The sequence below is a fragment of the Lolium perenne genome, chromosome 1 (genome assembly GCF_019359855.2).
Source record: "Lolium perenne isolate Kyuss_39 chromosome 1, Kyuss_2.0, whole genome shotgun sequence".
NCBI classification, from domain to species: domain Eukaryota; kingdom Viridiplantae; phylum Streptophyta; class Magnoliopsida; order Poales; family Poaceae; genus Lolium; species Lolium perenne.
Genome location: NC_067244.2, coordinates 247,220,754 through 247,233,480, shown reverse-complemented (window position 1 = coordinate 247,233,480; position 12,727 = coordinate 247,220,754). Strand labels below are relative to the sequence as shown.

General features: G+C 43.1%; 1 protein-coding gene across 2 annotated transcripts; it reads left to right on the top strand.

The window, feature by feature from the left end:
• Positions 1-6,821: 6,821 nt before the first annotated feature.
• LOC127327520 (uncharacterized) lies at positions 6,822-11,450 on the top strand. 2 transcript variants are annotated; one of them, XM_051354302.2, is made up of 9 exons: positions 6,822-7,177; positions 8,267-8,392; positions 8,711-8,945; positions 9,075-9,194; positions 9,343-9,471; positions 9,909-9,958; positions 10,032-10,129; positions 10,349-10,633; positions 10,733-11,450. In XM_051354302.2, exons 2-9 carry the CDS (start codon positions 8,323-8,325, stop codon positions 11,252-11,254), a joined length of 1,509 nt encoding a protein of 502 aa, XP_051210262.1. In that variant the 5' UTR covers positions 6,822-7,177; positions 8,267-8,322; the 3' UTR covers positions 11,255-11,450. The 2 variants fall into 2 exon arrangements, with proteins under 2 accessions (XP_051210262.1, XP_051210263.1); XM_051354303.2 differs by lacking the exon at positions 6,822-7,177 and adding an exon at positions 7,184-7,316.
• The last annotated feature ends 1,277 nt before the right edge of the window (positions 11,451-12,727 follow it).

Below are 12,727 nucleotides of genomic sequence, written 5' to 3'. Positions count from 1 at the left end.
ATCCAAGAGGAAATCAAGAGGATTGGAGAAGGAAGACCATCGGAATTCCATCTAGGGATTTTGATTCATTATACTTCCGTAAAAGAATCAGTGTACCGGATGATCCGAAGTGAAGTCAATCATATTAAAGGAAGCACATGAAACCCTTATTCAATACATCCGGAAGTACTAAGATGTATATGGATTTGAAGGAGATGTTCTGGTGGAACAACATGAAAAGAGAAATAGCACAATATGTCTCGGAATGTCATACATGTCAACGAGTGAAGGCAGAACATCGTAGTCTGCGGGATTACTCAAACCACTAGAGATACCGGAATGGAAATGGGATGAAATCGGAATGGATTTTGTTACTGGTTTACCAATGACTAGTAAGAAGAAGGATATGATATGGGTAATAGTGGACAGACTTACCAAGAGTGCTCATTTCATAGCCGTAAACACAAAAGATAATTAAAAGCTTGTGGATATATATGTGAAGGAGATTGTGAGTAAGCATGGAGTACCAAAGAAGATAGTCTCAGATAGAGGTTCAATTTTCACATCAGCATTCTGGAAACGACTACAAGAAGCTTTGGGATCCAAATTGGATTTCAGTACAGCATATCATCCACAAACCGGAGGACAAACCGAAAGAACCAATCAGATACTTGAGGACATGCTTAGAGCCTGTGCTCTGAACTTTGGAGGCTCATGGGAGGACCATTTACCTCTAGCGGAGTTCTCAAATAACAACAGTTATCAGAGTAGCATCCAGATGGCACCGTACGAAGCATTGTACGGAAGAAAGTGTCGATCACCAATTTGTTGGTTTGAAACCGGAGAAAACAAGGAGTTTACACCGGACTACATCAAGGAGAGACAAGACGTCATCGAGGTGATCCGGGATAGACTCAAAATAGCTCAGAGTCGTCAAAAGAGTTACGCCGACTTAAAGAGAAGAGATTGGGAACCGAAAGTGGGAGACATGGTTTATCTAAAGGTTAGTCCAATGAAAGGACTTAAGAGGTTCGGAGTGAAAGGAAAGTTAAGTCCTCGATATATTGGACCATTTAAGATACTCAGTCAGAATCGAGGAACAACTTTTGAGTTGGAGTTACCGGCACAACTAAGTCAAGTTCATAATGTGTTTCATGTTTCACAACTCAGAAAGTGTTTGAAGGCACCAGATGATCCCATTACATATGAAGAAATAGAATTGCAATCTGACCTAACTTATGTGGAAAGACCGGAAAAGATCTTAGAAGTACAATGGAAGAAGTTAAGAAACAAAGCAATCAAATACTGCAAAGTGCAATAGCAACATCATCCTGAGCGAGAAGCAACTTGGGAGACGGAAGAAGAATTAAGGAAGTCTTACCCCGAGATGTTCAGGTACCAATCTTAACTTCGGGACGAAGTTTCTGTTAAGGGGGAAAGGCTGTAATAACCCAGAACATAGGAACAACGAAGGGTAGATTTAGAAATGGGATGTGCATTTCATCGCAAAACGGGGGAAATTTTCGCGCCTTATTGTAACTAAACCTAAGAGGGATCGAGGTTCTCTCTCATTTTGCACTTAGGGTTAGGCAATGTGAGTTAGGGAAATTTCGACATGATCTCTTTTGTATCTTGTTGATTTGGGGAATTGATTTCATTTGACAAGTAAGATGCATTTGGAATATCAAACATTAAGTATAAATGAATATGGAAATTGAATTCACAATTCAAAAACAAATTATGAATTCAAATAACTTTGAATTTCAAAGTGAATAATAAATACAACATTTATTCCAGAATATAAACATTACACAAATCAAAAGCTCATAAGTAAAATTTGAGCTTTATTGATATCACAACACAGATTACATTGTCTTTACAATATTCTTGATACAAGAATTGATGAATAATAAACAGAAATGAAAATGAAGATTACAATATTGCTCCTAAACCAAAACCTAGACTAAATGACTTGAAGAATATCTTCTGGTCATATTCATCTTCAAAACCTGCAAAATAAAACACCAACACTAGACAAGGGTTATGTATTACACAGATATTCAGTTTGGACAGACACCAAGTGTCATGCACACTTGTGCTTGTCCAAAACCAAGGACAGCACAAGATAAGGGCAACAGCAGACCAAACCCGAGCACCACCAGGGGCTCAAGTTTCAAAGATATGAGAGCACACAGCTCATGTGTCTCAGGCCACAGCAAGGCAATGCATCAGCTTAGTCACAAAGCAAGCCATGCTTGTGTGTCATTGCAAGAACAGAAGTAGAGTTCATATAAAAGGGGCATAAACCCTAGAAACAAGAAATCAATGACTCGTATAAGGATTCACAAGGTAAGGTGAAGGTAGCACAACATAGTTCATCCAAGCTTCTTGCTCAAGAACAGAACCAACACACACAACCACTCAACCACCAGAAATCATGGTGACCTGAGAAGATCATCCAATACCCGGAGGTGAAGGGCTGTGACACAAACCACAAGTCTCGCATCAACACAAAATTTCACACTAGGAGTCGGAACAAGGTATACCAAATACCTGGACAGATCCAATGGATCTGATCCATCACATATGCATGAAATAAGCATGGGATGAGCAGATGCTCATATGGGTAGATCATCACTTGGTTTTCAACAAGGATTACTGCCAGTCTAGAAGCCACTAAAACAGAAATCATCCAGATACAGATCTTGTGCACAGAAACTAGCAAACATGCATAGATGCACACACTAGCAAGATCTCATGCACAGATAGCACCAGTAGATGTATTGCAAGGTTTAGCAGCTAACCAAGACTACACAGAAAATCCTAAGCATGCAACCATCAGGAAACCCTAAATTTCTTCACAGGCAAGCATATTGGCATTCATATTTATTATGATCCCCAAATATGCAAGCAAAGATGAGTAGCCAACAAGATCCAACCAACCATGTGAGCAACCAACAAGAGCAAGGCTACTGAGGTCACAGCACACTTAGAACCATCCCAAGGCCAAGCCAAATACAAAGCATCACTATCCAGAAATGGATTCAGACTCTATTTGCTTGTAAAAGAATCATGAACAGCAAATTCATATACAAGCAAGTAATTTAATCATCACTGCATAAGCAGTTCATCATAATTTAATTAATACAAGCATGAATTTATCACAGATCCATGCTAAGCACTGACAGTAGCATACTATTAAGCAACACAATTTAATCACTGCACCAGAACCACTGGAGCAAGTCCAGTAGCTTGAATGAGCAACAGCATAGTGATGCTTGAGCATCAGCATCACAAGGAAATTGATTCACTTAGTCACATGAATTAATCAACAACCAAGCCACTGGCATTTAATTGATCAAATGGATCAATTGAACCAAGTCAAGCCACACAGATAGGCTAGCCAACATGAAATGGTTGATCCAATGGATCGTTGGATTATACAGGAGGCACTGAAGCATATCACAGGCATCACTGGCCTTCACAAGTGTCACAGATGCATAGCAGTACACCTAGACAAGCAAGTATACTATGCCAGTAAGCATAGCAAGCTCATAAGCATGAACAGCATGGCATAGCAAGCAGTAAGCAAGCAACACATGACATGCACAGCCAGCAACACACACTGGCCAGTACCAGAGATTGGTAAATTGGCCAGAGCTTGCAGAAAATGAAAGCACAGGTAGCTTAAGCAGCAGTAGCAAGGCTCTGCATGATCACAGGATCATCAGAGAGTAGTAGAACAAGAGAAGAAGGAGCACAGAATCTTGGGAGGCGCACAGGCATGGAGAGGAGAAGGAGAAGGAGCAGAGCAACTTACACACGCCTGGTGGCAGAGGCTATGGCATGGCGAGGCAGTGCTCGCGCGGCCATAGCAGCTGCAAAGCCAGGGAAGGCGCCGGCGTTACGCCGACGAACATCACCACAGCAGCACGGCACGGAGACGACGGCACGAGTACTGCGAGCAGCACCTGCGCCAGGTCGGTCTCGGAGGCGAACACGTTGACGGCGAGGGCGAGAGCTCGTCGGAGATCACCCAATCGCCCTAGGCGATTCTCCACGAGATCCAGAGAGGAGGCTATTCGCCAGGAGAGGAAGCAATCGGAGAAACCACGCGGACAGATCGATAGATCGTCTCGCGGCGGTCCAGATCAGGTAGGTGGCGAGGTCAGGGAAGCACGGAGATGGCCGGAGCACGGCGGCGGCCATGGCGGCGACGCCATCGCCACGGGTGTCGCCAGAGGTTAGGGTTAGGTCGAGCGAGTGAGAGGGCCGAGTGAGTGAGAGTGAGGTGGGCCGTTCGGCGCCACCGAACCCAAAAAGGGATTAGCCTTATTGGGCCGTCCCTGGGTTTAGGTAAATGGGCTGGGCCCAATAGGGGTCCAGGGGGTATTTTGGTCTTTTAACATTTAATAAAAGGCCAGAACTTTACCAAATTTTAATAAATCAAATACAACTCTAAAAATCCATTAAAAATTGGATTAATGAATGAAAAATAAATCTTAACAAGAATAAAATATGAAATGGAATTTATGAAACAAATTCAAAATTATGAATTTTAAGAATTTAAATAATAACTTGGAATTGAAAATTATTATTTCCTTGTAATTAAAATTCAAGGAAAAATCTCAAATAAGTTCAAATACTTATTTTCAAACATTTCAAAATGAAATTCTAATATTTCAAGTCATTTCTATTGAAAAGGGTATTTTTCCAAGAAAAATACTATATTCCTTTTATTTCCAAAAACTATAGAGGTAACTCTATAATTTTCAATTATTTTTGGAATGATTAAGGGAATCAACAAGTAAATAGTTTTACTTTGAATTGTTGTACTTTGTGTGAATTAAAAATGGTTTATACTTTTAAATCAATTGTAAATTACTGTCAAAGACATAAATCTTAAACGCAACCCTAAATTGGTATAACTCAGCGGGGTAAAGGGATTCAACATAAAATAATACATCCATGATTGCATTATTTGGATTTTATAACATTGTCTTTACCGGACAATGATGCTTCTTACAGAACCCGAGGTCCAGGTTCCATCAACTGCATTGAACTGCACTATCTCGCAGTCCACAGGCAAGTTCACCCTTGCTCATGTCAACTTGAGTATTTTCTACTACTTTAATGCAAAGCTATATACTTATCATTCCTGCATCGCAAATGAAACGTTACTTTCCAACTATGAATATGACTATGTGGCTGGCAATGGAACCATGGTATGTGTTGATATGGTGGAGGTTCCATTGCAATGGGTTATATCACCCTAGGATTAATTACCAATGCCGTCCAGTGATTCTAGCGCCGTACGAATCGCGTTGACCATGAGATCTATAATGGCTCGGGAAGCCAGCCGTATCTTTTCCTTCGCACGCCAACGGATTGGTAGAGCCGGCGGGTGTTGGAGGCACTGCCGTAGGTTGGGATAGCCTTTTAAATCCCCATCCATTAGTGATGATGGCTCTACGATCTATGAAGGATTGTCCGGAGTACACCATGAGTAAAGCCGTATTATCGGGGGAAGTCTACTGGAGGTGTACGGTTGGACAAAAGGGTGGGTTTGCAGTCGCGGAGAAGGCGGTGTGGGCTTGGATCTTTATACCTGGCCTCACACCAAAGGAAGTGTGAACGGGGGCAAGTCCCTGCGGATGGCAAAAAAAAGGGTGAGATCTCTTGTGGGAAAAGTAACGCACCTCTGCAGAGGATACTGAATTGTGACTGTCACTCCCTGTTCCGGGAAGGGAACTGCGAACGCGGCAGGAAAGGAACTCCACGAAGTTCTAGTCAACCTGTGAAGACTGACGGGCATAGTTTTCATAATAAAAGCAACCTTTTGAAGAAATGATTTCAAAACATGCATTGACCTGCGATTTCCTGATCAATGGTCGTAGCTAGTGCATCAAACACCTTTTTACTCTTTTAGAACTTGCTGAGTACCCCTGTACTCACTTTCTTTCGACACCCTTGCTAGACTGTGATCCGGAAGTGGAGGTCATCAACGATGGAGCACCAGAAGGAAGTTGCGAGCTGGTCTACGAAGAACCTGATCTTACTGGCGGAGTGGAAGGCGTAGAGTATGAGATAGTCTACGGACCAGATGACACGGAGGTGGAGGAGTAGTGACATATCCCAGCATCATAGAGCCGAGAAACGTAGAACTTACCTAAATAAGTTGTTGAGCTCTTTATATTTGTTATGAGTTGTAATCGTACTTAAGTAGTATCTTAGGGTGTTCTCATAGGACCTGTGAGAATACCAACTTGTTAAGACAATGTTTGTAATAAAGTATGGAGTGTTATGACCTGCAATGTTTCTGTTGTACCACTATGAGGGATATGGCAAATTGTGAAGAAGTCCCTTCGCAAAGATCATATCAACGACTTGTATACTACAACATGCAGTGGTATGCTGGGTCACCGCATGGAGCATGGTAGAGCGTCAACGGGGGCAGACGACCGACTGTAGTGGCGATGCACGGCGTCCCCGTGGCGGAGGATCCATCCTCCCCCCGCGTTCTTGTCCTTTTTCGTCACATCGAAGAGTGAGGTGGCGTAGGAAAGGGAAGCTGCGACGTCCAGATGATTAGACGCCATCCAACGACGCTCCAACCAGAGGTTGAGAGTGACGCAGCCTCTGGCGAATTGCCGAATTGGATCATTTTTATTTTCAGATGAAAGTAGTAATATATATTTGTTTTCCCTGTAGCAACTCTGCACGGCAAATTACTAGTTTTTTAAATATCTAAATTTTCTTACTAAAAAAACAATAAACGAGTGGATGGAGACTGTGTGCGAGTGCGACCACCGACCACGGACCAGCTGCCCCGGCAGCCGCGCTTCCAGAAATGCTGGCGCGCCGCCCCCGCTCGCGCTCCCATGCCCATCGGCTATCCATGCGGTGCGGGACGCCGCTTGCGACGGGATGGGGCCATCGCCATCGGGAAAGCTCGCGGTCCACTGCCCACGCGGCGGCCATGCACGCACGCGCGTCCCGTCTGCCTGCCTCGCCTCACCGGATAAGCCCGACTCCCCCACTCCCGGATCGCCGCGAGTTCCCTTTTGACTTTGCCGCCCACGCCCCGACCATCCCTCATTCGGCCATTCCCTCCCGCGTCTCATAGGGTCACAAATGGGGGTGAAGCTGAGAGCGCCCGGTATCGCTGCCTACCTCGCCTAGCCTCTCCAAAGAAAAGGTACGCGTGTTCTTACGTGCGCTCCCTGCCTGTGCTCGATGAAATGCCCCTGAGAGAGCGCGCGGCAGACAGACCTTAGCTCTGCTCTGCCCTGCCCGTTCCCTTCTCTTCAGAGTTCAGAGGCGATTGGGTCTATTAGGTAGGTGCAGGAAGGGGGTTGCTGATATGGCTTTCTTTTATTTTCTTGTTTTGGCAGGAAGGAAAATTAATTTCTTTTACACTAGTAGTAAACAGTAGCAATGCAGTTTCACCTGCGTGAAGTTTTGTGCTGTGAATTCTGATGTGAACAGAGAACTGAGTGCTAGCTCACTTGCAAGGCTTGCGAGTACGCAGCTAGCCCACCCGTGTTCGAGTCTAAGGGAGATCGAATTAAATGGGGTGTTATCTAGCGCGTATAAATTCGCTGATGGAGAGCTCTTATCTATCTAACAACCTATAGCCAAGGGAGGGAATCTTCCCCCCATTCGTTGATGCTTTTTGAATTTTGAGGTGAACAATTCAGCCCTTGTTGGTTTTGGCCGTGGTTTCATCTACATGCAGCTGTATGCCCTTGGAAAGCTTGCTGACTTATGTGCTAGAAGCTGAGAAAATAATTTGAGGAGAAAAACAAGCGTAGCGTTGGGTTGGGTTGTTGGCACTAGGAAAGGGGCAATCGTCTGTTGAGAAGGCAATGTTCCTCTGGCAGAAAGGGAAAAAAATTACTTCCTTTCTCATAAAATCATTAGAAGTCCATTATTATAAACACAAGGAATGCCATTTCACTTGCTGGAAGTTCTGTACTGTGAATTCTGATATCTGTCTTGTTTGTGTCTTATTTGTGTGTGTAGGCAGTAGACAGATTTCGTGACAACGTTCAGCCTTCAAGGCTGTAGTTTATTTATTTCCCGCATTGCAAGCTTTTGGTGTTCTTGCCAGTTTTATGTGCTGTAAAACTAAGGCAGAAAAGATTAGTTAGAATTCTTGCTATTGAGATGCCTTGCCTCGGTTGCCTGATGTGTGAGCTTGATAACGAGCGACCATATTGTGTCAACGACACACCCTCTCCTCTGCTGTTACATTCTGACTTGCTGGTATGATAATGTTTTCTAGGCCACAAGTGAATCAGCAAGAGTGATGCTCGCCGATGTTTACTCCCTGGAATTCAAATGGAGGATTATTTTTCACGCATCCTAAACCTTGCTTGGCAGTTACGACAGCACTTGACACAATTTATAGGTACGATAGTTGAGCATCGGACTTGCTGATTTTTTTCCTTTTTGACCCAAAGACTTGCTGATGTTTCACAGTGTTATCTTGGTTATTTGCTAATTCGAATCACCGTTTTGTGTGTGAAGTGTTACCTTTTTAGTTTTTAGTACTGTGCAGAAAATTTATTTCGGCATTTGATTTCTTTGTTAGCGCTAGATATCATATAAAGAAGGGCACAACCTTGCAGAGGTTACAAAGCTTTCTTGATATGGTAGGTCTATGCCTGTATTGTTCCTGTTGAGTTCTCTTTCTTTATTTTTATGTGTTGGTTTTCTATCTTGGCAGATGTGTTTCGGTCCATTGATTGGCTCCCCCAACGCCATGAAGTTCAGTTCTCTGCTTGCTATAGAGAACTGTTGCCTGGCGTTGAAAGATATATTCATGGACAGAGTTCCGTGTTGTCCATTAGTAATACTACAGAAGAGTTGTCCATTAGTAACACTGCAGAAGAACAGGCTGCGGATAGGATATCTGTGAGGGAGACTACATTCAGCAATGGCTTGTCCAGAATTTGTGAAAGGTTAGCACTCTCTTCGGTAATCAGATTTTGTTAATGCTTGAAGATAGTAATATTACTTACTGTACTAGCTAACCATGTATTTTGATCTTGCATCACGGATCCACTTTACAACTGTTTGTGTGCTATCAGATCATACGCCTGCTGGTCTTCCTATCGTTTGGTTGGCTTCAGATTTGGACAAAGGCTGGCATTCCATGTGCGAGAATTGTGCAGTCTCTTGTCAAATGAGATCCATACCAAACTAACCAGGTTAGTTACCGTCTTCTCATATCCAGTTTCTAGGTGTTTGCTCTCAGTCTTGACTATCTGGGGCATCTTGCCATCCAAGTGCTCAAGTCCATCCCGATCCATTATACCTCTTTATAAATAGTTACTAAACTCTGGTGCATGCCCACAGGTTCTTGCATCGTTTCTGGACAACACTAGAGGGCTCTTCTGGAGATATAGGATGGTTGCAAAGAACTCAAATGTCGCTTTATTCAGTTGATGGCACATCTCGCTTTCATGAGCTTTTGCATGATGTCAGGTGAACTGTTTTCCCTGTCCAGTAAAGTATTAGTGAATTCGGTGCAAATGCATAATTATGTTTTGATGCATGTGTCGTGTCATTAATCTATTTTATGAAGTTGTAGTGATCAGTTAATCCTTTCATTTACTTGTACAAGCGCTGTTTGACTTGTTGCTATCTCCAAAATTGAGTGTTATCATTAATTTCTCTTTACCATTTGTTCATAACTAGGATATAATAATTTTATGGATGTACTTTCAACATGAATCCAACCTTGTTATTATTACGTGCAGAACTTACATATTGTTGGATTACTTGTTAGTCAAAACATACGATTTTTAATGTTGAAATAAGTGGAGCTTTATGAAGAAATCAACAAATGGAGATGCACATTTTGAATTACAATCAACTTAGGCAAAATAAAATGACTCTGAATTGTGTGCTTAATTTTACAGAAATGGCATGCATTATCTGCCTAATACACTGGTCTACTTGCTCATCCCTGGTGAGACATCTTTCTCAGTTTTACTAATCTTAATATTGCGTAGCTTAAGAATGACTCTTGTCCCTTTATGCAGGTCTTTTTAGCAACCACAGTCCACTTTATTTTCTTACTACCAAAAGATTTTTTTCAAAGATGGGGCTTACTTGCCATATTGCAAAGATTCATAGTGAGGTAATTCACCTCAACAGGGTGGCATAAGATCTTGTTTGTTGACCTAAAATTTTCTTCTCGTGTGATGTCCTATATTTCTTTCGTGTTCTACATGTGCCTTTTACCAACAAATGATGTGTTCCCACAAGTTTGTGTATCTTCCTGTGGTCCCTGCAGGGTATACCTTACAAGTTTGTGTTCCTTTCTGTTGACGCCGTACTTGCCTTTCATTTTGTCCAGGCATCAGTGGAGAAAAATGCAAGGGAACTGAAATTATACATCGAAGAGCTCTACTGGGGATCTGGCAAACAGGTTTTGCTCCTGGGACATAGCAAAGGTGGAGTTGATGCAGCAGCCGCACTTTCCTTGTACTGGTCCGAGCTCAAGGGTAAGGTTGCTGGCCTAGCATTGGTTCAGAGTCCGTATGGTGGCACCCCGGTGGTTTCTGATATCCTTCGGGAAGGCCAGATTGCTGACAAGGAGACGAGGAGGATCATGGAACTGATAGTGTGCAGACTAATCAAGGTCCTCACTATTTTCGTTCATCTGTTCATCCAGAACATGAATTGCTTGAGTAGATTTTGTTCTGTTCCATTTTATATCTTGACAAGTGGACAACCGCAGGGTGATATGAGAGCCTTGGAGGATCTCACATATGCCAGGAGAAAGGACTTCATCTCCAGGCACAAGTTCCCCGTGGATGAACTGCCGATCATCTCCTTCCACACGGAGGCTAGTACCGCCCCGACAGTGCTCGCCACACTGAGCCGCATCGCCCAGGCAGAGCTCCTCCCGTTGCTTGCACCCTTGCCGTGCTTCCTATCCGAGTACGTGGAATCGGTCTTCGCTTCTATGAAGCTGCCTCTGGTGATGCCGGTTTCGGCCGCGATGGCGATCGTTGCGCTCCACCTACGGCTGAGGTACGGGGAGAGGAGCGATGGCCTGGTGACACGGCGCGATGCCGAGGTGCCAGGGTCCGTGGTGGTGAGGCCGGAGAGGAGGCTGGACCACTCGTGGCTGGTGTTCTCGACCCTGAGAAGGTACCGCGCTGAAGCTGACGCTACCGAGGTGTGTGAGGCCCTGATGGTCATGCTCGTCGAGATCGGCAGGAAGAAACGTTGTTTGATTGACAATCTGCCATGCTGAGGAGTGAGGAGATCTCTGTTTCTTGAATTTTTTTTCGCTCTGCTAGTTTGTTGGACACGAACTCTACTAGTTTGTTGAACACGAACTCTGCTATATATAGTTAGCAATGTGATTCTCTCTCTCTCTTGAGAACTGAGAACAAATACACGATGTCAATGTTATTTTGAGTTACATATTTTTGTGAGAGGAAATTGCATGTCGGGACACTGAACTAGTGAACTTGGTGAGACGGTACACTTTCATCTTTAACTGCAAATTACTTGTTACTTGAACATGCAAAATCTGTTGGATCGCACTTTTGAAGAAACGACCACGTCTACAGTTCGCCAGAATGGGTGGCACCTCCGGACGGGTAATATCCAGCGATCCCAGGCTTTAAATAGTATCATGATACCACTCTTCAAAATTCAAATTTACAAGTGTCTAAAAAATTCGAAAAAATATTATAAGTGTTCATAAGATGTGTGTTTATAATCTCTAAAATTTCCATATGCATATAGAGAAACATAAAGGACAAATTGATACTCCCTCCGATTCATATTACTTGCCACTAAAATTAAAATGTATCTAGATACATTTATATTCGTGTCAAGTAATATGAATCAAAGGGAGTACATGAATTGTGTCATTTATACTTTCATCCTTTTGTGGCACTATTTTTGTTAGATTTGTTTTTTTTTATTTCTCTTTCTTTAAGCATAACCACAAGCTTTATTAAGTAATGTTCTCGTGGGTAAACATACAAATTGGTTTGATCTGATTTTATTTCCTGAAAATCTTTCACTCACAATGTTGGTGGTAGACGAAGTAATTGAACTGGACTTTGGCATGGAAAATAAGGAATCCAACCTAAACTCAAGTCCATTTCTCACTTCTGCTCTATAATACATCTCCGGCATCAAATGTGATATAAATGTATTCGATGTGAAGCTCTAACAATATGCACGTCATATTTTTATATAAATAAGATAGCTGACATAGTCTTGCAAATAATAAAATCTCACCCTTGCTAGAAGCCTAAATTCATGAAATTCTGTGACAAAGGATCACCTGCCAGAAAGAACCACCTTTGAGTGAATTTGCCAAAATTACCTTGGTGGCACGTCGGCCGTATGACGCGTGGCACACATGCCACCACCTACCCATGTGGCACATTGGACATGTCAAAAGTTTGTCAGCTACCGATGTCGAGTGGTGGGCCTACCATGACCTGGCAGATGCCGCCCTGGCTCAAGAAGCTTCTTGTCGCTAACCGACAGACTGGTCTGCACGCTGGACGGTGTTGACTTCCTAGGGAAATTCCCATGCGAGTAACTGCCCTCACTTTCACTCTTTTGGCGCTAGTTTGGTCACTTTGGCATGTACTACTACGTATCCATTGTATCCGCATAGAAAATAGATTGGCTGATTATGAGAAAGGAAACGATGTCACAATGCATTGTATCTTAACACGTTATGCTAGGTAGTGATATG